We start from the raw sequence: 26,278 nt of genomic DNA, 5'->3' as shown, positions 1-26,278 counted from the left end.
TGCATTCCACACTCCGTCGGTAAAGAGGAAAATAAATCGGCGGGCAGATTTAAGTTTTTCTTTTCATTAACGAAATCAAACAGGTTTATCTAGAAGGTTATACTTCTCGCGTCACTGTTGCTTTCGATATAAAAATATTTGAGAAAAGGATAATGGACTTTCTTGTTCGCGTACTTGCAAGGCGAGAGTTTCCATTGAAAATAAGTCATTGTCGATTAAATACTTTGTATTTCCTCTTTGTTTTTATTATGAACATGTTTTACAAAGCAAAATTGTGTAATGGTGGTAATGGTGGATGTCGGTGGAGGCTGGAAACTATAGAATCGGTGTTGGTGGGCCACAATTTAACAAGACTCTCAGAAAAGTGAGTGCGGACAAAGGGGGCATCGGCACAGTAATATAAAAAGTACTCTCCAAGAGACAGCATGTAGGATTAGGCCGGCACATTCATTCACCACTTGTTCGAGATACACGCAAAAGTACACTGCATTTTCATATGTATGCATTTAAAACAATGAACATACGAATCCCATTTCCGTCTCGCAATCCTTTAAAACTCCACCTGGTTTTCGGTTTTTTTTTCACGTATCCATTACTCAATCTATGCTTTTGTCGGAGATGTCTAGCACAATATAAGAACTGATCAATTTTTGTACACTTGTGTTTCACAGTTACACCGTTTGATCGATTCGTTTTCATTATTGAAAGAAAAATAAACTCTCTTTTTCTCTCTTCACGCGTACGATTATTGCTACCTTCGTCTTGATATATTACACGAGATACATCGGGTTACTTCGGTCGTACAATACAAAACACATGCTCCAACGTATGAATGTCCCATTGACGACACTGTTCGACACGCTTTTCATCTTCTCGAGGATTTGTAACTTTGAGTAATCAGTTCTCCGTCAGCCGAATACCACGACCTGTAAATGCCGTTTAATTCTCTAGACGTCCGAAAAAGAACTTGCAGATCCGTATTCGGCTGACGACGATCTATTGGCAACGACGGCTCAAAGTTATAAATACTAAGCACGCGTTGAACAGTGTAATCAAGATTTCAATTTTGGTCGCTACACGCTCTAAAATTTCGCGGATAAGTAACGAAGGTAGCACGACAAGCCACCTAGGAAGAAACCTGTCCAATTCACACATGCAGTGCTCGAGACAAAACACCTTAATAAACAAATTCAAATACAGTAAAACATCGTCGTCGTACAGAAGACTGGTCTATCGTGAAAAAATGACAAGTCAACGTAGCTTCATGCACTTTTCTTCTTCTTTTTTTGTTCTCCTTTAATGACCGATGATAGAAATCAGTTGTGTACAAGGGGTATTCCGAGATGGAACACAACGAATCCGCTACCTCCGAGTGATATAGTGACTCGTGAACGTTACACTCAACTCTATTTAATATTTACAAATGAGATCGATTGTTAAAAAGTAATGAGCAATTATTTTGTCCATATTTTCTTGTTTTACCTCTTTCGTTTTTAGTTACGTTCTTAGTTTCAGTTTTTTTTCTTCATCGTTTAATACATTGTGGTGCGTGAATAGGAAGGCGCAGTCCAAATGATGGTTTTACAACAAAAATATTATTCAGTCATACCACACCCTGCGAGAGCCGACGAGAATGTGAACATGTTAGAATACGGTTTCTTTTTTTCATTCCACTAACAGTAATGGCGACTGGCAGACAAACAGACAGTTTGGCAGGCATGGTGAACATAAAATCAAACATGTACGCGCGACACAAGTAACGTTTTGTCTTTCTCTCCCTATCATACTCTGAATCTCTTTCTCTCCATCTTTCATTCGTATTTTATATCACTCTGTTCTCTCTCTCTCTCTCTCTCTCTTTCTTTCTCGCTCGCTCTTTCATTCTCTGCACATTATTTTTCTCTTTTCCCCAGCTTCATTACTCTTACATATCCTTACATTCTATGTCCATGAGGTCCTATAATATTGTAACATAGGCTTTAGTACGCTATATCGTAAGCTATACTAGAATCTACCGCTGCTGCGTCGCCAACTACACGCGGCGCAGCAGTCTTAATTAATATTAGGAATATCGGCAGTGAAATTCCAATGATAGACGCGGCAGGCAGGCAGTCAGTCCAGCAAAGTCTGTGGGCACTTGCGCTGCTCCGGTGCATAACAGATTCGAAACTGATCGATCGGGGTGCCCCGCGCGTTAATTTTTTACCATTTTACCGTGGACGAACGCGCGCGTGGGCGGAACGTCTCGCGTGGATGAATGAATTGAAAAATTAAGTGGGGCACCCCACTGTTCGAACAGGCCGATCTCGGGTCTTTATCCTCTCCGCCATGGCACCATCGTCGTTATCATATTCATCACCATCGCTTCTCGTCATCATTATTTACTCTCGGCCTTGCCAACTCTGTCTCTTCCGTCTCTTTTTCTCGGTTTTCTCGTCCTCCTCGTTTTTCTTTGTTTTTTTTCTCCTTTCGTTTCTAGTTTTTTTGAAAAATAATTTCTTTACAATACTTCTTCCTCTTCGTATGCCCGATACCGCGGCACGGCGGATCACTGGCGTCATCGGTTGTCGCTTGTCGACGAGTCGATCAGAAAGAACGAAAACCAACGTCGAATTGTCCGAAACATAAAGAGTTACTAAGATTACAAATCACAAATGAAATCACAGACTTTCGTTGGTGGTTTGACAGAGGGGAGGGGGCCGCACATTGCAAGTAGAACAACATTGTAGGCGTGTATCATCGTCGTCGACGTCGTCTTAGTTACCATCATCGCCGTCGTCGTCGCCGTCACCGTCATCATCAAGGACAAAAGAATAGGCGTCGCTGTTCAGGGATGTACCGAGTCCTTGTACACCGACACGACTTACTCCCATCCATTCTCCTTGATCATGTGTGCAAGCTCGATTATAAACTTGCCCTCCTTATACTTCTGGCTCGACTCGAACGCATGCTCCTGAAAATTTCAAGGTAACTACTCGCAGCTGGTCTATCCGGCGTATCGCGGCGCAAGTTAGTTACTTCTTAGCGGAATGATAAAAACTCACGTATTTCCACCCGAGGGTGGTTTTGCAGCACTCGCAGTAAATATCAGCCACAGCATGAAGGCCAGTGAGCAGAACTCGCTCCTCTGCAGGACCACAGCCCACGTTCACCCTGGAACAATGAACGCGGATTCAGTAACGATCAGTCGTTAAAGAAAAAATAAGAAAAAAAGATTTCTCTTGTGAACAAAGTTGAACAAAGCTGGACACGGTTAAAACCAGAGTTGATCTCTGGGAAGATCGGGCGTATGGTATACGCATTGAATGCGCTCGGAACGTGTAATGATTTTGTAAGACTTTCGTAGCTTCTTCGTCGGACACAAAGAACAAGGCAGAGCGTGTAGAACAAAAGAAGCATCGGTCTTGAATCTCAATACACCGTACACCCTGTACAATTCTCCGGGTGAAGTGTACGTGTCCTACTTTCCACGCCGATTCTATCTGGGACTGCGAGGGCAGGCATTAGCATACTTACACTGAATTAAAGAGATAGGCACGACCTTGACTGCCCTGGAAGGACTGCAATCAAAAAGGAAACACCGTGTTAGTTAAGAGTTAGAGTTGCGTGAACAGTGAGAGAGCGGGGGTGTTGTGGCAGGGGGGGGGGGCGGGGGTCTCGGCTATTTGTTTGCGTGTACGTGCGCGTCCGCGCGCGGGAGCAGCACCACACGCGAGAGAGCGGAAGAAGCGAATGCGAGAAGTCTGTTCGTTACCTGATCTATCACGGCTCACCTTAGAGATGAGTTCGTCGTGGTTGGCGAGGTGAGCACGGCAGTGAATGCACGAGTAAGTGCGGTGACACGAGGGCAGGTATGCTTGAAAAGTTTTGACCATGATGGCGTGTCCGAGCAAGCAGAGAGATCTCTCCTCTCTCGCCCTTGTCGGTCTTCTTCCTCTTCTTCTTCTTCTTCTTTGTCGACGTCGTCGTTCTCCTCACTCCCTCTACCTCCAACCCTTAATCACACGTTCTTCTCTATCCCCCCTCTCTCTTTTTCTCTCTTTTTTGCTATCCCTCTCTCTCTCTTTCTCGCTCTCCCTCTCCCTCCTGTTATTGTTATCAAGTGACGTCGAGACGCTTTTCTCGCGTGTGTGGTGAGCGTCTGGCCGTTAACCAGCGACGATTATCGAATTGAATTTCTTCCAATCGCGGGGTGGTTGGTGCAATAGTGGCCCCGTTCACCGCCGCTTCGTACTCCGATCAGCTGTTGAGCTGGTTCAGACAGCGCCGGTTCGGGGACACCTGTGAATCAGAATTTGTTCTCGTTTAAACAAGCGACTGTGCTGGAAATCAGCTGATCATTGAAAATCTGCCTTGGAACATAATTAGGGGTTGTACGGGTACTCGAAATTCTAAAATGGAACCAGGGAGGCACGTTTAGACTGAGATACATCACAAATATGTAATGAACAGTATAACATATATTTCTGGATTCGTAAAAACTCCCCAATCCGCTTTCAAGTTTTCAGGAAGCCAAAAGAAACCTCAGAGAAAATACCCGACCCGATTTCAACCTGAAATCTCGGTTACCCACCCACCTCTAAAAATAATACGACCACCTCTTTCGATAAAAATAAAAGGACGGCAATCGAGCATTTTCAGACTGTTCTGTAGGAGAAGAATAGCTCTCCTAATGGCCATGCTCTTCAGCTGCCTAGTTGTCTCGCGGCGCAACTTAATCGTCGCCTAGTTGGAACGCCCACGACGATCCCTGACACGCTGCGCCGTATCGTCGTCGAACGATCTAACGATCCCGAGCTCAATCTGATCCGCGGGCAACGCCGACGGAGGTGACGTCAAGACGAGACACGGACCGTGGCGACCGAACGGCCAAGATAGACGAGTCGCATTTCGAAATGGGAATCGGTAATCAACCCTTGCGTGGGCAACAACCGAGTGCCCATTTTCTATTTCCCCTCGGCGAGCTTCCTTCGTCGGGTTAATAATAACCGGCTAATATACAATCGTGTCATCTACATCCAATTGATCGCATTCATCCTAGGCGAGCTCACGCGACGCATTTAAACATTTATGAATTCTCTAGCCTCCTACTAGATCACAGAAACTCTACGTACAGATATCGCGATACAATTTGTCGGGCTTCAATCGCAGCGAAGATGCTAGGAGTTGATGCGACAGTCACCGGTGGTCGCTGCGCGCATCGCGTTGGATCGCGGCTCGTTCAACGCGCAAACGAAATTGAACCGTCAACTAGAAGAATATTGGCGGAGGTCCGCAAGTCGTTCTTGCTACACGCCTTCCCGCTATTTACTCGCTATCGCGTATACATGTATTTATTCCGCAACTATCAGTTCCGAGTTATTTATAACGGCCTGTTAAATAACGCGGTGGTCGAGTACGAAACCACCCAAGTCGACTACTGCCGCTGCAGAACTGAAAAATCTGGAGATGCGCCTTCACCAGGCCGACGAGTTACGCACTCGCCGAGAATGAGAGAGAGAGAGAGAGAGAGAGAGAGAGAGAGAGAGAGAGAGAGAGAGAGTGAGGGAGATAGAGAAAGAGCAGATAACACGCACGGATAATACATCTGTAAAAATCTGAATGCCGAGGCGGGGAACCGCGGAGGAGAAGACAAGACCCTGCACGGACGTTTTGAAGCGCAATAGCATCGAATGCACTACTATCTTTCTCTCTCTCTATCTCTCTCGGTATCGAGCGTCGCCACGTGCTGGCGCGTGTTCAAACAAAGAAAAGAGACAAGGTCTCCATTATGATGCGCTTAAGAGATGGCTTCTTCTTTATAAAGATGGAGGAAGTGCGGGCCAGGCTCTTCTCTTTCACGCCTTCGTCCCTACCCGACTGCGAGTCGCAGCCTCCTCGGGACTGCGAATCGGCCGCAGAAAGATGCTTCCTCCTATTCGAACTAGGATTGCAAGTACATACTCGCAGCTACGAACGTACGACCATCCAGTGGCTAGAATAGTTTGTAACATTGAGAATTTATCTTCGACTTATCGGTCGGCAAATAGAAACAGTTACAATACTTTCAACATAACGTTGGCCCCAGATAAATATTTATTTCTACCACGAATCTCAAGATTCGGGAAAATTAATGGAAAACAATTAATCCCACGAAAGAAGCATTCGAAAGTTATTTGATAAATTATTGAAAAGATCTCTGAGGAATGTTAGCCTCCCACCCTTCCAAAAATTACCGTTGAACACGTAATAATAAATTACAGTAGAGTAACTTATCGATTTCAAGGACGCCGCGCGAAGTGTATCATTCTCATTAATATGAATGAAGAGGAGACTTTATATAATTGTAATCGTCGAGCGTGTTCTGCATATTCCCCGGGTGTCACGTGACACCGTGTGTACACAAACAAAGGAGCGTGACAAGGCCTTTGTTTTGATGCGCCGAGGAAAGAGCGGCGCGGAACGTCGTCGCCGCCGACATCGTCGTCATCTCGACGAGAAGGTAGAACGAGAACGACGATCTCCTGTTGTTCCGATTTAGTCGGCAGGCGTTCTTGCTGCTTCAACCTGTTCCACCACTCTCTCCTCTCTATCCTCCGTCGCTCCTTTCCTTCGGCCGAGTTTGCTAGTCGTCCGTCTTTTTTCGTGGCCGGAGGAGTTCCCTTTATAGTCCGTTCCTCTCGTTCCTGTTCCATTCTAACTCGAATCAATCGAAACAATGATTCGCGGACGACGACGGCCTTGCGATAACGGTACTACTTTACTTTCCAGGCTTACGGCAACGCGGAATTAGCGCTCCGTGTGACACAACCGACCGCCATGTTTCCTGCTGTATTATTTCTGACACGAGAGCGGACTGTCCCAGTCGACTATAAAGGGAACACGGAAGCGCCGAGCGTGAAGCATTGTTGTCGCCACTGTTCCTTTTAATTTCATGTCTATTTAAGTTTATTCCATCGCGATGCCAGCGAAAGACGTTTGCGATCGCTGGAAACATAACCTCGACATTAGCTTTCAACTTGCAAACCTTTCGCGATCTCAGTCATCCTTCTCGCTGGTCGCCTACCATCTTTGAATCGAGTTTGCACGTCTTTAAACGGTCGAATAAAAAGATTCCCATCCGTATTGCTTCGATAACGGCGACGGCCGGCACCAATCTGTCTGCCGGCGAAAAACCAACCGCCGACGCGTGCATGCCTCGTTTGCAAATGATCGCACGGCTTTAACAAGTTTTTACAAGTGGCTGTAAAGCTAAAAACGACCGATTCGATGCGCGTCGCAGATGAGATCGTAAACTATAAAGAGTACGTCGGCACGCGATTCCGCGAGTAAACAATGAATACAGAGCACAACGCGGGAAGAAAATCGTTTTCGGCGTAGAGGTTGAGAGCCACGGCTCGCCGTGTCCGGTTATTACACGTTTATCTTCACACGTTAATGTTTATAAACAATGACGATTCAGCGGGATTATTTCATTTACTCGTGCACGAGATAACGATACCAACAACGCGCAGAAGAGTTGTTCGACCGTTCGTCAACGCGTTTCGCAAAAGCGCGCGCTTTTATCCAATATTCAAATTCAATTTAAATAGCGCACGCACGCACAATTACCACGTTGCCGTGTTTCATTGCGTTCTCATGACTGGTATTATGTGGTAATAGCCTACCAACCTGGAGCAGCGTTTCTGTCCGCGCGCCATTTCAATTGAAAAATTTTCCCAGACATCGTTCAACCTTGAGCGGGGAACAAGACTATACCTCGAGCACCGTGCAAAATCATGGCGGGGTTCGTCGGCCGCGGGCTACCAATCCGCAGAAAGAACTTTCCCGACGAATCGTCGGGAACAAAGAGATGGAACGTCCGAGTCAATACACGGCCCAAGGTCATTGCTACCCGTCGCCGACGCATCCTCAGTATTTCCGATTTTCTTGTCATCCTTTTTTCGCTGCCGGTGCAGACGCCGCGCCCGCGCCCGCGCGTCCCTCCGGCTGCTAAATGTTTCAACGTCTCGGACCTCGAACCGTATCGATTACAATTTTCACATCGATTAGTATCGAACGAATAAAAAGTTATAAAATCGAGTAAAATAAAGATTCTATTTTATAGATTACGAGCCCCTTAGAATCGTTCCAAGTTGTCCGCTTTCGTTGCCAAGTTGAGGGACGATGCGTGAAAAATTACGGCGCATACATTACGTGAGTCAACACCGCATCGCAATTATGAAAATTCGATTCTTATCGAATCAATGCTTTCTTAGCTCCGATGAGAATAATGCTTGAATAATTTAGGGACAGTTGATACGCTGTTCAAAGTCCGGCTAATTCGAATATATTATCTGGAATCGCGGCGTGAATCGTAGCCCAGCAAGTGAATAAGACGCGAGGAATTCGACGAAAGAGAGGTGTGCGCGCATCCGTCTCGGCGCACGTGCAACTTTTGTTTTCCCACCTGGCGCACGTCGAAACGCGTTTCGCCTCGCGTGTGCGTGCACCACAAGCGCGTGCGCTCACGAGAGAACGTGTGCGCGCGGCAGGCAAAAGCACGCGGAACCGAATGTCGCGTGACACACGCCGGCGAAAAAAACACCGGTGCAGCAACAATAACACTCGCCCTCGAAACTTTTCAATTGCGTAGCGGCAGAGGGAGCGCGTCTGCGAAGTTGAGACACGTTTCGCACCGCGTGAGTGATTCACCGGCGGCGGTAACGCGTTTATTTTTATCGACGGTGGGTCACGCGTTGTTCCTTTTTCTCGTCTCAAGAATAATGAATCGACGTATTTTCACCTGTTTACCTGCGCCGCTGCGATCGTCCTCGGACAAACACGCGGGGCGAAAGAGATCGGGGAACATTCTGAAGACTCTCGGAACGGTCGTTGTCGCGAGCGACGCCGGTTTCTGATCCGTTTTTGCCGCACTTTCGTCCGGGTACAGTGATTTTCTCACAACCCTGAACTAGTCGACTCAGGTGGAAAAATGAATACGGGTCCGTTGCGACGATAAGATAGCCGGACGGGGCTCATCGGCGTCGCCGGATGAAATATCGACACCCTTGTTTTGTGGTAAGTCGGATATTCTTGGGGCCACGAGATAAGACGGGGAAGGATTAGGTGCCATCTTGGGAGACGAACACGATTCCGTTGCTGGATGAAGCGATAAGCTGTCCGTGATAGATGTGTACACAAAGTGACGGACGAAAGTGTTACGCTCGATAGATCGAAATGAAAACAATATTTTTCACAATGTTACATGCATTCGTCTAGAAGTCATTCGATGTTTTACGTAAACGTACAATAGTAAACATGAATGCAAGCAAAAAAAAACGTTCGTAAAGTCCTTGAGTATTAATATTAACCATATTATTATTCATTACGGTTCACGTTTATGTAAAAAAATATGACTAGACTGCGATTCTTCCACGCAAAATAAAAAATTTCATTAGCAATTCCAGTAAACACTAATCACATAGAAGTTCCTTTCTCTCTTCAATCATTTCATTTTTAATATAAATACGGCTGCCTTTGTCCCGATGCATCAAGCATATATGTACACTTGTCCGCACTGTACACAGCGTGGAATCATAGAACGACGCCGTACCAGAAAATCCAATAAATCGTTTAACGGCGAACAAATTGCGTGAAACTTCGCGGGCGTTAAAAACAAGATTCCGGATTACAATCCAACGGACGAGAGCAAACGAGCGCCGTGTACACGCGGGAAGATAACGCGTAATCAATGAAAATGCGAGCCGTGAAACGGTAAACAGCGTTGCGTTAGATGAATGCAATTAGATACACACAGCGTCGCCCGGAATATATTTTTCTCGCAGAGGAGGTTAGCGGTTAACGGCAGATTATACACGATCGGTTTCTATCTTATCGATTTTTACCAGATGGCGAGAGAACACTCTTTGTCTCCGGATGACCTTAGCGGTATCAATGTCGCGCGTAGAACATTCTCGCGAGTCTTCCTGCTTATATCGACGACGATCGGATAGAGTAAGGTTATTAATTGCTCAATCGGGCTCGCTAGGAAGGGACGAACACTTCCGATTCGATATAAATAACGAAGATAAAACGTCGAGCGTCGCGGCGCGGCCGACGCTCGGCGACGCCTCTATCGACCGTTATTGCACAATCTTCCCGCGGAGAATTGAATCGGCGTCGAAGGTAACGACTTTACACGAAAACTTCGTTATCCCTCGTTTTTCCCCATCGATAATTTCACGTTTGCGCGGCGAACCTGATCGTTCTTAACCTGTCCAGGCACACGTATCAACAACGCTACCATTTAAACGATCCGGTCTCCGTACCAGGCAAACTTTTCCAATTAACCGGCTCTCTTCGAAGGACGAGTTAAATCGTCGTTACTATTCCACGGCACTCAGTTATTTCCCATTTTTCGATCGTTTACCAGTAAACTCTCTCAGCCTCTGGATAGCGACAGACATCGTTATCTCGCCGTCGGTAGAAACGCACGTGGCTGAACTTCGTCTGCGTTTTAGGGTGTTAAATGCAGCGGAGGCCTCTAACGAATACGTTGCTTAATCTTGTTCGCTAATTCGACTTAACGTGTACGAAACAGGCTTGAGCAATGCTCGTTCTTTTACTTGTTTTACTTTGTTCATATGAAATCTTAAAATTGCTTAAAATCTTTTTTACAAATAATTGAAGCGATTCCGATTTTTTTTTAGTATTAATATTTATTTTTGACACGATAATATTCTAGTCAGTACTCGGGCGAATTCAACCACCTACTATATCGCGATCTCAACCTTGAAATAGCGCTAAAATAATTTTGGACCCGATAAACGGGTATGCAGCTCGGCGTGCGACGCTAGTCCGACAGTGTTTATTTCGCGTTCGTTCACATGTTTTCGTCGGTAACGGTTATCTGCTAACGCGGTGTTGATTCATTTGACAGGTCTTTGTCTACCGTCGATATAACAACGCGACCGCCATACACCGAGTGGCACCGAACAGGCTACTCGGTCAGAATTGTGAATTGAACCGATCGTAAAGATTCATGAAGCGTCGTTAAATAACACTTATGTTAATGATGGCGCACACGTGCATACCGTAGGATACAGTTCGAATCGCAGAAACGCGACCGTTACACCGGCGATATGTACGCGAGACGCGTATGGCCATCGGCCAAACCATTCGAAAATTCCTACCGAATCTAATTCGGTCCCGAAAGAAAATCATCGTCCGCGTCCGAAGTTATCGCCGTCCTTCCATTGAACGCGTGTCTCCTCGTGGTCCCGTCCTCCACTTGAACTTCACTCAATCGACTGTGCCGCATTCGCTATTGTAGAACACCGCGCCGAGTGGTAATTCAATATAAACAAACGGCGCGCCTGATTCGTTCGACCGTTCCGAATGCGAATTCAGTTCGAACCGAACCAAGCACGAATCTGCCGTTCGCTAAATTTTCCGACGGCTCTAGCGCGTATACAGGGTGTCCCGTTCGATACGAGCGTGTCCCTCGTGACTGATGAATTTGTCAGAAGACGACGGCGAGGATTATCTCGAGGTCATTAGGATTACACGCGACGATTATTACGTTGGAAAATGTCTCGGTTCGTTGTAAGTTTACTTTAGCGTTTGCCACCTTTGAACCTTATCGTATTTTCTTCCGACACTTTTTCTATCGGCAGTAATAAACGAGATATCGAATCGTTTCGTGTCGTCGATTAACACTGAACCAGTAACTGCAGGTCAATTGACCGGTTCCGCGCTCTTTATTTCGTAATTATTGAAATCGTAAAGCTGCGTTCGTTAAAAACCCGTCGAATATAAAGAGTGTCCCAAAAGTTATTCGAAATTGCGAAACGGGAAGTTCCCGAAGTCATCTGCAGCAACGAACGCGATAGCGGCGGGCAGTCCCTCGTCGACAGACAGACAATTTATTCTACGTTCTGTGCAACACGATATTTTTAATCACTATTCAAACTCGAACCGTTTGCCTCGAGTTTTCATGGTGATAGTACACCATGAGATATGTCTCGGGAGGAGATAGGAACTCCTTGAACTTTCAGCACCCTGTGCATACGCAACCGATAAGGTTGTAAACTTAGAACTACCAACGACCGCCGTATGTATTTCTGTCGGAGGGGTCGCGAACGCAACGGTGCAAGAGGAAAAAAAAAGAACCTCGCGACTCTCAGACGCATCGATTTTTATTGTCTTCGATAAAAAGTTCTGAACACATGCCTCGAAATGATCATTCAGAGCGATCCGCGCGCAACCAATATTTTGCTAACAAATGATATCCAACTGAGAAACCAACACCTTCTTTACGCATGTTATCGAATACATTTCTTACAGTAACTCCTTGGCCGCAAAACACGTTTATTACGTATACCACAAATAACAGAGGAACACAGCGCGATTGGATTACGAGATATCGAATAATTCAGCGAACCGAGCGCCACGCGTGTTTCGACAAGTTTCGCGGATTTCGTGCCACAACGGATGTGGCCGTACAATTGTTTCCCGTTTCGAAGCAAGAAATCACTTCGGACTCGACATGAAAACATGTCAACAAATTGGACACCATTGATCAATATTAATTGTCGAACTGTTTTACTATAAGTTGGATAATTCCAGTGTACGGCGATCTGTTCCCCGTTTTAGCAATATTTAAACATCGAAGTATAAATTATTTACTGCGAAAGAAATCGTGACGCAAAGAGTTAACATAACCAGTTGTTTCGTCGGTTCTCGTAAACCTGGTGTCGGTATAAAAATTGAGAGAATCGACTTTCGGCGATAAATTACCGTTTTCCGGGCTATTGCGCGGCGCTCAATGAGCCTTTAATTGCGTAGATGAGAAAAAAAAGATACCGCCAAGGCCCTCTCGACGCAGCACGCGAAAGCCACGAAAAGATAGCTTCCCGCCCGACAAACTGTACGTTATGCATCGATAAGACTATTTCCGTGACACGGAATAATCAAGCATCGGCTAGATGCGCCCGGGCGATACGTATGCACTCCGCATGCAAGCCCGGGAGAGACCTTCCACGAACCAGCCGTCGATTCTACAAAACGCGAAATTTTTCTTCGGCGATTATGGTCTGCCGGAAATAGTGGTCTATCCCTGTCGGTATTTCCAATGCACCGGGAGACTATAAGTTAAGTGTCGTGCGCCGGCTATAGAGAGTTGCATTATACGGCACAAGCGCGAAGCGGACGATTTTTGCATGAAAAAATAAGGCGGAAGCATGCGATTAGGCTTGTCCGTGAGGCCTTTGTTTTGGAGGTAATTGACTTTATAAGTGTCGATAATACACGTTCATTAGTGTCGAGGTACCGTTAGGTTACTGTGAATCCAGACCATTGTGATGATCGCAAAATTACGCTTGTTCAATTGCGGTTCATACGACGGTGGCCCACAAAAGTGATTCGTACATTTTTTTCAAACGCGGTAATTTCTTTCGAACTGAATCAGAAGTAGTACTTTTAAAAATATAATTAATTATATTTTTGTTAAAATGGGCCGCCGTTCCAGGGTTAAGAAGAATTTCGAGGGCCACAGTATAAATTGGTTTCTCCTCGCTAACGGCCTCCTTGAACGCATACAACGATTATTAATTCCGAGGTCGATTTTCTGCCCCTTGCCCGCACCCTCCACTGACGCAATTAGCTAGGAATCGGAATAAGAGTTAAGGATTCTTTTTCCTCGCTCGTCGGCCCTGTGCTGTTCCAATTGAAACCGCTGAGACATGTGCAGCGCGGCAAGACAAGGAACGGGAAGAAGAGAAAGAGAGCTTGCCCGGTGATGGACAGGCACCTATAGAAGCCGGTCAATCGATAGGCCTGTTCGACGACTAACCCTTTGCGGGAAAGGGGTTAAATAGACGCGAGCCGCGTACGTCGCGGTATTCGCGAGAAGAGGATCACGTGTCTGACCCCCACGGTCGTCGGAAACACGCATCGCGATACGGTGGATACAGTCACGGGTCATGCGATACAGTCACGATGTCGCGCGTCATCGCGTGTATTGACAAAATGTTTTCTATTGCATATCGCATGCGGAGCGGTACGCCGTGTTACCGCCTGAACGACGCGATCTACCAGCGATCCACGGACCGATCCGCCGACGTAGATCGATGTCTTACGTGATAACCCCGGCCGCTCGGGAATAAAGAAAAATCGTCGTCGCGATTTCACGAACCCGAGCTCAAAGGACGTCCGGCGTGCGGTGCATCGTTTGTACGAGCTCCGGACAAATATCGTAACTTCTGTCCTGATCAATTCGCGACCCAAATGCCCGAATAATTTGTCAAAGAATATACAAAGATACATCGATTCACGTCTATGAACATATGTCGGAATAAAAATCCCAGGGCGTTTCGAATCGAGTGTTTCTTTTTAATGGGTACTAAGTAGAGACTTTTTCCAATATTGTCCATAGGCGGCCACACCGTGCGTCGCTCCGATACCCGTCGCGCAAAAGCGATTTCACGACGAATCGTTGCGTCCGCGTGTGTCTGCTGACCTTTCCATGTTAACCTTCCCCTTGAAAAACACAGGAAACGCTTCCTACACGCGATCCCGAGCTGTCGGCTGTGCAACGGCTTTAACCCGTCGACCCGCCGATGCCGGGTCACGTTCGACCCCTCTCTTATGTATGACTTTGTAAAACCAGATAATCGATTCCGCACGATGGTGCATGTTTCCGAGACCAAGAGAGACTCGGAAATATCGTGTTTGTTCGAGAGAAATTGCCCTTCCGCATCGTTCCCCGTACGTAGTTCCCCTCGATCTTTCATTTTCACGGAAATATTGAACACCGTCGATAGACGAAGCACGGCACGACGAACTTTTCTGCTACGAGCAAATCGTACGTCATGTTGCAACCCGATTTACTTAATCTATAGTCATTCCCGTAGAATTCGGTCACGATCCGTTCGAACAGCTTCGGAGATTTGTTTCTATTTGTAGCATTTACGAGCATTTTCCGTTCCGCGCTTCGCTGTATCACGCAAGAATATCTTGAACCTTTCGGTGCTGTGTACTTTCGACGAACGGATATGCGCGATACACTCTGCCGTTCATGGTCCACAGCGTTCGCAGCGGCTAATTTGTGAAACTCATTATACATTACTATATTAACGCGTTACCGTCCGAATAACTAAACATAATAATTTTTCTTCGCAGCTCGTGAAATACCGGATGAGTAAATACAGTCATTATCTTGATTGCTCGTGAAACACAATTTTAAAGAAAAATATTCAATTTTCAGTAACACAGCACCGAAAAGGTTCATATATTTTTCCAACAGTAAGGAGATACAACAGTATTCGTAATACGTATACAGAAATCATTCTCGCCCATAATTCTAGCTGTGTTTCGCGGAAAACGCCTCGGCTCAGACGATCCAGAAGGTGGACAAAGGACGCGCCGCGAGTGACCGCGACAAACGGCCCAACAAAGGATTCGTGGATCCTCTTGTAGGCAGCCGTGGGTGCTCGCTTGTCGCGGTTTCCGTCGAAATTGCGTCGCGGATCCCTCTCGGCGTGAGTGTAAACAACAAATATACGCACTTCTGATGCGAAGTGCACTGTAAACACAAATATTTGCGATAACCAAGGAGATGGTAGGCCGCGTCGCGTCGCACCGCTCCACGCGCCGGCCGGTTGCGCCATTTCTTTCTTTATCTCGCGGACATATTTAAAGCGCTCGCGCTCTCGCACGTATTCGCGGAAAAACCACGGCCTCTCCGCGTTCGCGTGTGAGCGCAAACAATGCGCGCGTTGCTGGAATTTAGGGGTGAGATTTACGGTACACGTGTGTACCGCCTAAAACGGATCTCACGGGATCGTCGCCACCGCCCGTACAAGAATAAATTACAATTCAAAGGTTCCAGTTTCCTGTGGCATTGTGCACGGTACATGCAGATGATCGGAGCTTAGAAATACACACCGCGCGACGAAATTATAGGACACCTCTGAATTTCTAGCGTTATCGTATTATTTATATTTCGATATTATCATACATCGTCGGGACTACTTAAATTAAAACGCTTTATCCTAAACGAGAGTAGAAATTCGAGGGTATCTTATAGCTTTGTCGCGGTGCGTATACGTATCGAGAAGACTGGTGCTGAGAAATAGCCGCGGGGGCCACGAACCGCGCCATCGTACTCCGGAATCGGCGAATCTCGGGCAAGGAGTAAATATTATCGTGGCTCGTTCGGACAGTAAAATAATCGACGGCTCCCTAGACGTGTTGCGGGGCCGATAAAGCGGTAAACGGAACGCGATCCAGATATCATTCGGACGGTTATTTCCGTGGAACGTGCTCGCCGATATTTGTTTCTCTATTCCGTGAATCGAACTCGTACGCGAACACGGTCGCAGACGCGAGAGCGGTTCGTGTGCTACGGTGAATTTAAAAGCCGAGCCGAACCCCCGGCAGTGTCGCGCCGCACCGTGGAAACCGAAAATGTTCGAGGATTATTCCGCGCACGCGGTAACTGAGAAATCTCTCACCGCATCCGCCGCGATTAACCGCGTCCGTAAACGTGCTCGCACACGCGCGGGGACAGCATCGTCGTATCCCGAGACCGGGAACAATGACTCCAAAGAAGTCGACGTAGCGATTTTCCTCGCAACAAGTTTTACATTACACGGACCGGCGCGCAGCCCGATCCGAGCTTTTCTGCTTCTCGACCCAAGTTGCGTATCGGTGAGATTAACCAACACCGTATCACGCCCCGAGTCTTTTCAGACTCGCTGCTCGGAGGCCCGATTTGACCGCTGCACTCTTGACGTCCTCCACGGATTGTTTATGTTACACCGAGAACGAGTTTTTTATACGATTAGTAGAACTCTCCTCAGAAATCTAAAAGATACGATATGAATATGGGTTGCTAAAAGTATTTAAGAAAAGGTAGTAAAAAAGTATTAACTTACTAAAAGTATCAAACAAAGAACGAAATCTCCACCTTGTTCCTGTTTGTTGCAATTGAGGAAAAAAGTTTCTATTTTGCACAAATATCCACCGTCTAGTAATGACAATACTAATAATACTGATATTAACAAAATTTTAGATCGAAAAGTTTGTATACATAAGGTCACGGGACCATTTGGATCCAATCGTCGGCACCGCAAAGGTTAAACTTTCAGAATATGTAGGTTATTTGATTTAGAAAGGTTAGTCTTCCTTTTTAACCGTCGCCGAGCTTCATACTTTCGTCGGAGAGTTCGCAGAAAACGTATTTTACCGTTTATACGCTCGCAAAGTGGTTAAACGATCGCTTTGTTATCCGTTTGTATTGCTCCAAATGTCAGGTATTCGTTCGTCTAAAAATAATATTAATCAGCGTGGTTTTTCTCCGGAATATCATTAGCACTTTTGTCCGCGGCTTTCGGCCAGACAGCGTGCTGCGTCGGGATCGTGGGTACGGCCGAGCCGAGTCGAGCCGAGTCTAGCCGAAGCGAGCCGAGCTTAGCGAAACCGAGCCAAGAGCGGCTCCGGAGCGGCGCGGTGTGTTTCACTTAGCATGCAGATAACTCGTTAAGGTGCAGCAGCCGTTTTATAAATAATTCGCGGCCAGTTCTAAAACGGCCAAGATTGTTGAACCGCCCGTACACCGGTGGGAGAGATTGCACGCACGCACACCGACTAATTAGAAGCGATATAGAACGAAGCGGCGCGCACAGCCACCGCCACGCCATCGGAAAGAAAACCAGCCGCGATAAGAACACGTTGTGTTCGCGGGAACGTGTTCAACGGTCACGTGGGACGCGCCGATCGAAGAAGCCATACTTCGAACGTGAAACAATAAATATTTAGCTTTCCTAGTAGAATCGTCAGCGATCTCCGGTCGTGTACTACGTGCCGCCTGACTCGTTTTATTGTTGGCGTAGTACACATCTCGATCTGCTTACAGATAGTCAACATTCGGGGAAAAATGGAGTCATCGTCGTCGTGCTCGCGCAATGGCGCAGGAAAATGGTACAAAGCTCCTGCTGTTCTTACGGTTCGCGAGATTCTTTATTCCCGCGATTTTCTATAATTTTCTCGATTTCCAGAGCTCGCGCGCCGTGGATTCGCCTAAACCCGGAGTCTACAAATTGTTCAATTATGTACGACACGAAGATCAATGTATAGACAAGAATTCCGATGGCCGAGGTATAGCGTAGTCCGGATTAGCACAACAAGATCAAGTCCGACGCTTTGCTGCACTCAGACGAGGACAAACTCAGCGGGAATCATAAACGAGGGTAACAATATCAGAGCACCGCAGTCGCGAGCCCGGGGAAAATAGGTTGCCGGGCTTTTTGTAATGCCGTTAAGAAAGTATCGTTAATCGATCACAGTTAGAGTGCAATAGGTCAGGAACAGCTTCTGACTGCGGCTCGACCTTATGCAATGTGTTCTATGAATTATGTACCTCGCGGTGTGCAGTTATTGCACGATAAAGTAGCAACGGTAGATAATAAATACATGCATATAATGGTTGCAAGAAGAGCAAAGGCTTGGGAACAAAGTGCAAACTTCCCGGGCTACGAAGTGTTATAGTTGCCTGCCGAAACAAACGGTCGCTTGCATATTTCATTGCGCTCTAGATACTCCGAAAGTTTCGTCAGAATCTGAATTTTCCGGCTGGGCTCTAATGGGCTCGAGTGCGCGGGAGACCTCTAGTCCGGTGACGCATGTAGGTACATATCGTATGTACGTATGTATATCGAGCGCCTTTAGAATATTACTATGTGACCGTATCGACCGCCGTTCACTTATGACAATGGAGCCTTTCTTTATTTATTTACGATTTACATTAAATATAATTAACATGTCTAGATCGGAGTTGGATAAAATTTCATTCGACAATGAATAATTGTTATTCGAATCAAATGTTCGGCCGAGAAAAACCTAATCGGATAATTATGTTAGATAAACATTTATTCGACAGAATTCAATCGGCTAATTATCTTCGATAAATATTTATTCGAAAAGATTCGAGCAACGCCGAACTTTGCTTCAGATTAGACGATACCGCGGGCCTGTAAAACTTTGCGCTTACGTTTATCGCGCATCGCAGCTCGCTCTATGTTCTATACCATACTGACGGTCTAACGACTTTGATTTTTCCAGTGCTTCACTTTCGAAACGCGGTGCCGTTTACGAAACACCATTCGCCGCTGAAAAGTGAATTTCCAACGTGACTCAGAGAATCAAAGGGACAATGGCAGCGCGATAATATTCGAATTTGTGGCTCGTAACTGGCGTTGAATTGCGTAGTAATACCTCTAGCACCCCGTCCGGTGTTCTATGCGCCAGCGAATGAATCATGCTTCTCAGGCGATACGCGGAACGAGGATACAATAACCCAGCTGTCGGTTTTTCGCTGGGCGGGATTTACATTGCGCCGCGCGCGTTCAGACGACACACGTGTTGTAATTAGCGTGCCGCGCGTATGTCGGCGGCTACGACGAAACGAGATAACAAACGATAACGCCGCGATATTCCTACTTAAACCGTCCCGGTGTCTTTATAATTAGCGTTCCGTGAAAAAGCGTAACAGAGCCCGCGATGCACTTCCGCCCCATTGAAAGCCAGCGCGCGATCGAGATGCGCGCTTTCCTATTCAACTGCGCGTGAACAGGCTCTGTTTCGTTAATCGATACACCTGCGCGAATTCGAGCGATTATCGTAACGTTCGGACAGAAATTTCGGTCGAAATTGAATAAACGAATCGGCTCTTGAAATTCCAATTGCGTCTTACTTTGTAATTTTAAATGTTGCCGAGGCCGGTTGGCGAACCACGACTGATAGCGCGCCTCGGCCGACCATATTGCATGTTTGTATGAATTTTCAATGAGCGCTATCGAGTGATAGGGCACAGGCCCCCGACAATGGCATTCGATTTTACCGTCGAGACGGAAAAAGAATTCGTTTTCGATACGGTTGTGGTATATGCGCGTCGTCGATCGGCAACGGTTGAATTCGTCTCATTGGCCGCTATCATTAAGCGCTGATTAATAGATTGAAACAGGACACTGTGTACGCCGTACACTGTGCATGTCCAGAGTCGGGTAAACATACGCGGAGGTGCTCGCGCCCGCGCGTACACATGTACGCGGATATATGTATGTATTTATGTACAACGTGTACAGCTTCGATTATTGGTTCGTCAACTGCGAGGGAAATCAAACAAAAACGCACGGTTCGCGTTGCGTCGCGTTGCTCGAGTGCCGATGCACGGATTGTAAAACACTTTTTTTTCAAACCGTTACGCGTTTCTCGTTCATCGAATACATCGACGAGCATTCGACCGACAATATCGAGAAGCATCGGAAACGATCTCCGCCTCTGCGATCCCGCGTTTGCGCGGCACCGCCCGGGTCAAGCGGGACCCCGCACTTGGAAACGCGCTTCGTCGAGCTTTCGTTGGAATTGCAATTTACTTCGATTAAGGTGCAGCAGAACGAAAGCGTTCGATCGGACCGCGACGCTGTTAAAAAATATTGTTAATCACGTTGAATCCACATTGTTCTGGGTCGCTGTATAACTTGATAACCATCGAGATCCCGGATTAAGTATTATAGCCGCCATAACCTTTTAACCGCGTCCATATCGTACTTGATATAATGAAGTGATCGTCGAACTGCGAACTTTTATGCATTTTTAACCGATACGGGTCTTTATCCGCGCAATCAAGCAAGTAACTCGGGCGTAGTTTGACGAAACTTTTAGTAAACGGGTTCAATTTATGAACACTGCTCGCACTAATGACTCTATTACGTAGCTAGCGATTAGCTTTTATTCCACCAATCGTCATTTGTTCCCGAAAATTGTAGATCGCGTCGATCACGAAGCGCAACGATAACCAAGGAACGGACTTCGGCTGCTTTCAAAATAAACTGCTCAAATATCTGTGCTCAAAAGTTACGTAATTTCGTGCAGCGACTTTGTAATGCAAATGGTTTTTTAAGCGACCGATTCGAAGCCGCGATTGACAGAAATATACGTATACGACGACGGTCTACCGGCGAACGTGTTCAATTAACTTTACGTTTCAATTCCTCTGCGCAGTTCACGTAAGACTGTCACGTTTCGCTGTGCAACGTAATAAACCATCACACCTTAGTCTTTTCAGCGCGCGTTACAGCCGTCCATGAGATTCGAAACGTTTTAATTAAAGCGCCGAACATTGTGAATGGGCTTCGTTATTTACGCGTGTTCCCCGCGCGGCCCGCGCAACAGACGCGAACAATTGCACAATTACGGAATCGTTTGTTCGATATCGCCCCCGGGAAAATATGTATGACAGCACTCCGGATAATTTCATTCGGAAAATTAGCCCGACGAACAGGCGTGCTTATAAAATCGTTGTCGATTCGGAAAGGTCGAAACGGATCGAGTAAGAAACCGATTACGATGATCTTTGATGGAACAGAGGACCCACGAGATGTGTCCGAACGACAAAAAGAAGTTCGTGCGGGGATCTCTGCGCTCGGTCCGATTGCGTCCTTTCAGCGGATACCGCGCGTTCGTTGCGCAACGCGCGGCGTTGCACGTAAGATAAAAAAATATATATTCGAGAAAAAGCGACGGAGAGTTGCGTAGGTCGCGTACGTGCAACGAACCGGCCGCGCGAGTGATAAATGATAGCGAGGTTTTTGATCGCGAGAGAGCCCCACCAGAGAGCCGGGCCGCGCCGAGTTTAATCAAGTGCGCGCGAAGAAAATACGCCGTGCTCTCGTGGCTCGGCCTCGCCTCGTCCCCCGCCGATAAAACGCACTCGTTTCCACGGAAGTCTACCTGCGACGACGTATCGCACCGTAAACCCGTCATCCTCAATGGGAATCTTCGCCGCGTCCTCGTCACGATTTCCAGCCGCCGTGACTCGTCCACGCAATCTGCTTAAGGACTTAATCGCCGCTAGGATTTTTCCTGCGTTGCGAAACACGGATCGCTAACTGGCCCTGAACTTGCGCCATTTTCGTTGCTGGTTCGTAACAATCAATTGCCGGACCATTGTTCCCAGCTCGCTCCGCGGAAACGAAAACGGATGTTTGCCAACTTTTCTCTCTCTCTCTGAAATTCTAGGTCGAACGATTTTCGAGACATTGTTGAATGCCGTGCTCGCGGGACAGTTCATTGAAGACTGTTGCGTTATTTTCATCTGGTTTCTAAAGGATTATTATTTACTTCTGGATAAATGAAACGACTGTTCTGTTTGTTAGCGAGCGTCGGTTATCGATTTCTGAAACAGCGAATATTAAATAAAGTGAACGAATAAATAGGTCAGCGAGAATAAACATGCGACTGCAAAAGATTAAACATATTATAACACTGTTATTATTCTAATATGTTAGAAAATAAGAATATTTACAGTCTATTTAGTATTTCAAAAATATATTTTTCCCCAGCTCTGGTGACTGGCGATAGATTTGGACCGTCCGCGGACTGGTGAAAATGGAAAGCGAAGTATCGACGAGCAGCGACCGGTGTAAATAAAGGTTTTAGACGAACGCAGCTGTAAACGCGTTAAAAAAGGAACAAACGAGCAAGGATTATTCATGGATCATCAAACACGCGGGTATTTATATTTACACGATGTATTTATACGCGCGCCGTTTCACCTCTTCGGCTCGTCCTAACAGCGGGGCGGCTCGGTAGGGATAAGTTTAAAGATTGCAAGAGGCATTGCCCTGATGGCGTCGCGCAACGAGAAGCCTACGCTGGGAAACAACGGGGAGGGAAAAAAAATAGGAGAAAAACAAGGGCCCCCTGGATCGTTCTGAAACGCGTGTGTTGGCCAGCCTGGGACGGTTCTATCGCGCAGCAGCCCAGCTGACAGCCCAATCAGCTGTAACCGTACACAAAAGCGTCGTCCAACAGGTCCGCGAGGCTCGCGCCGAACGAAAACCGAACGAAAACCTGAGCGCACACGAGCTGGCGCGCGCGCGCACACACACCGTACATAAATGCACACACAGAGAGACGTCGACACTAATTTTGCAAAGCATTCGGTTTAATTAAAGATCGAACGAGACGCGCTGTTATCTCTTCTTCGTTTTTCCGAGGAGACACGGAAGAAAAACGACGCGCAAGAAAGGAACGCGGCCAACCGCAACAACACGCTTGTACACCAATAACAGTTACCCACTAATTAGATCTAATTACCGTAGGTTTCTCCTTTGGTAAAATTCGAACCGGAGATGCACGGCGATGATAACGGCAACCGTGAAACGTTCGTTCGGGGAAAAAAAAATGTATGTCCCGTCCGAAGCTGCTTAATTGAACGACATTAATTACGGTACTGTACCTGGAAATAGCTGCGAGCAGCTCGATGTACAAGTTGCGTGTGCTCGTCGGATGTGAATTAATTCGTGTACGGAAATCCCGTGGTCGCGTTCATTAACCGTATTCACTGAACGTCTGAGAGGCGTTCATCGCACGCGCTGCACCGATCGAATGAGCGTTCCCTGCGCGCCCATAGCAACCGAACAAGGGTTCACGTTTGAAACCCCAGAAATGTCTTCACCGAAGACCAAAAAAAAAAGGAGAGAGTACAGAAAAAAAGACACAGGAGACGTCGAGACGATATTTTGTAGGCGAAGCACGTGTTGTAACAGCAATGGTTGAGAAACAAGTGACAAACATTCGTAGTGCCCGGGGGACGCTGGTCTAGCGCGACGCTCTACGCCACTGCAAGTTAAATAAACACACACTGGGAGAGGAACCAAGCGCGGAGCAGCAGCAGCAGCAGCAGCAGCAGCAGCGGCAGCAGGCAGCAGCAGCAGCTTCGAGTTTAGTTAATTCGGGTCATCGTCCTTCGTCGCTCGTCGTGCATATTTAATTTTCCATGTAAGCGTCCTGACGGCGACGAAGACAACGACGACGACGACGGATGTCACTTTCAAAGTGAATTGCACACATCAACAAGCGCGCTCCGTGCGCATCCACACGCGTCGTGTTCTCGGTCTATTAAATTCGAAAGGCGCTCGTCGGGCTCCGACTCGAGAAACCGTAGTCGAATTACGATCGATAGGTGGAAGGAAAATAGATAGACCGTTCGCGAGCCGTTTCCCCATGGACAGAAACAATTTTATCGAGTTAGTGCTGGCTTCGCCAAATATTTACGATAGAAAAATCGATCGAGGTTTTGCCGTCGGAAAACGCGGACGAGAAGCGTTACGTCAATTGCTCTCCACCGCTGTCTTGCCGCGACCACACACATACACACACACACAAAGAGAGAGAGAGAGAGAGAGAGAGACAAAGGCACAAACACGAGACCGTATCGTATATAAGGTTTTTCTTTTAAACGGATTGAAGTCGCTCGCACGATCTGCGAAGAAACGCATCGCGAAGGTGCGCGCATTAGAAAATAATTAAAGACCCGATTGTTTTTATGACGCGGAGATTGAATCAGCTGCGAGTGTGTACAAAACACGAGCCAGCACGCATTATCTGTTGACATTGTCGGTTAGGTATCAGCGAGATTAATCGTTCCGAACGATGCGCGTTACGATGATGTTGCCACAGAGAAGAAACGTTAATTTGTTTACGGAAAAAGCGAACGGGGAAACGCTGCCACTTGAAAACAAGCTCAACAAAATTTCATCGAGATCCTCAGAAACGATTCCATCTGAATGGAATTTACACCACTTCGACTAATCCGAGAAGGTCGTTAACACGATTTAGCAATTACCAATGAAATAAAAGAATCCTGTTTCTCTTAGGTCATGTACACACGTACGTACACGCGCGCGGACACACGCGCACAGACACACACACACGTGCGGACGTGACGACGGAACCGTTCGATATGGCAAAATTTGCACTGTTACCAAGTGGAAAACTCCTAATTGTGGTGCGGAATTGCAGCTTGGCGTCAAAGAAAGGGGAACGCCGTGAAAAATCGAGAGGAACCGATGTAACGGGAAAAATCGGGTGTAACGCCTCGAAGCGACGGCCCTGATCTTCTCTCGTGGAAGGCAGCTGACAGGCTCCCGTCAGCTGAGAGCGTACACAAAGTCCGATGCCGTGTGCGCACCTATACTTTTAAACGTCCGTCTGTTCCCGAAGAAGAGGTCACCGTCGCGGAAAATCCGTGACACGATTCGACCGAAAAATCGGTTGTTTAAACAAATAGAATCGTCGCAGTTCGGTTATCGAGTCGTGAAAAAATCGCGGAGCATGTATTGCGTCGTTCGAGGCACAGATAAACACGACGGACGCGTTTCTTGGACTGTGCTCGCGAATTACAGCAACATCGAAGAAACCAACAGCCCTGGGCCTGGTGCGCGAGATCAACGGGTCTAGCGAACAACAAAACCCGTCCCGAGCCACGGACAACTCCGACAAACAATCGCGTTGTGCCCATGGTAAACGGAGCCCGATGCACTTTCGATTGTCGGCGAGCTGTCGCGAAGGAAAAGTCTCGACTGCTTGCGAAATGATTCTCGAGGGACACGACCAGCTCGGGCTAGTGTGCACACGATGTTGTCAAAGGAAAGAAAAGAGCGCGTGCATAAAAAGAGGGTGCATCGAATCGAGGGGGTTTACGCACCTCCATATGCATCCGTGGCCGCGGCAACGAACGACGACGCGTGTCCTCGGCCTCTTTGATGCCTCGAGCCTTTGATCCCGGATCACGGTTCCCTCGTCTTCGCGAAATGCCGCAAACAACGACCACGACGACTCGTTTTGATCATCACTAACGCGAAACAGCCGCGTCCAGCGAGCACCGTACTGCTGATCGCCTCGGCGTCGTTCGATTTATTTCGGTTCGTCCGCAGGCGGGATGGTATACGTTGACCTGGACGCATGCGCCCGAGCCGCTGACGTTTTCCCTCCGGACATCATCGGCAGAGGTCGCTTCTAGCTGCGTTGTTGTTGCGCTTGCGATAAGCGTCGAGAAACGGCCGACGCGCCACCTACAGTAGTTAGCTTCAGTTAGGTTATAAAACTATGTATGTAGTTACTAGGATAGTTCTTTTTCTAACTAACGCTTCCTTTGTAAAATAGGGTGACAAATTGCACGGTCGCGTGGCAGACGTTCAAGGGTGTTGATTAAAAAGAAAAGCAACTCCAGCAAGTAATTCGAGTCCCCTTAGTATTAGAAGTTGAAACTGGTCTGATCATCTCGACCAGTCCTTCCACCCCCCACTCAAGCGAGCCCGCTTATTACCTTCTCCATGTTCTTTTCTCTTCTTTGCTACGTTACTGACAATGAACACGAAACGCGCGGGAAACTTCGCCCGCTGGCGCTCCGTAAACAAGGGTCTTGGTTTTCGCGATAATGCCATCCGGCTAGCCGTTCGACAAACGCTAT

The 26,278-nt window shown here is 47.1% G+C and overlaps 1 protein-coding gene across 2 annotated transcripts; it reads right to left on the bottom strand.

Moving 5' to 3' along the window:
- Nucleotides 1-220: 220 nt before the first annotated feature.
- Ypel (Yippee-like) lies at nucleotides 221-25,754 on the bottom strand. Of its 2 annotated transcripts, none has more exons than XM_078179687.1 (5): nucleotides 25,514-25,754; nucleotides 3,774-4,281; nucleotides 3,517-3,560; nucleotides 3,045-3,153; nucleotides 221-2,953 (listed from the first exon to the last, which is right to left on the bottom strand). In XM_078179687.1, exons 2-5 carry the CDS (start codon nucleotides 3,873-3,875, stop codon nucleotides 2,864-2,866), a joined length of 345 nt encoding a protein of 114 aa, XP_078035813.1. In that variant the 5' UTR covers nucleotides 3,876-4,281; nucleotides 25,514-25,754; the 3' UTR covers nucleotides 221-2,863. The 2 variants fall into 2 exon arrangements, with proteins under 2 accessions (XP_078035813.1, XP_078035814.1); XM_078179688.1 differs by lacking the exon at nucleotides 25,514-25,754 and adding an exon at nucleotides 23,264-23,500.
- Nucleotides 25,755-26,278: the final 524 nt, after the last annotated feature.

The sequence above is a fragment of the Augochlora pura genome, chromosome 4 (assembly GCF_028453695.1).
Source record: "Augochlora pura isolate Apur16 chromosome 4, APUR_v2.2.1, whole genome shotgun sequence".
Lineage (NCBI taxonomy): Eukaryota > Metazoa > Arthropoda > Insecta > Hymenoptera > Halictidae > Augochlora > Augochlora pura.
This window is presented reverse-complemented; position numbering and strand designations above follow the sequence as displayed.

Excerpts from the sequence above, each read along its gene's own strand:
- Ypel (XM_078179687.1), bottom strand. The coding sequence starts at position 3,875 with ATGGTCAAAACTTTTCAAGCATACCTGCCCTCGTGTCACCGCACTTAC. Across the intron at positions 3,561-3,773 it reads ACGACGAACTCATCTCTAAG|TCCTTCCAGGGCAGTCAAGG; the intron begins GTGAGCCGTGAT and ends TTTTGATTGCAG. Across the intron at positions 2,954-3,044 it reads CCACCCTCGGGTGGAAATAC|GAGCATGCGTTCGAGTCGAG; the intron begins GTGAGTTTTTAT and ends TGAAATTTTCAG.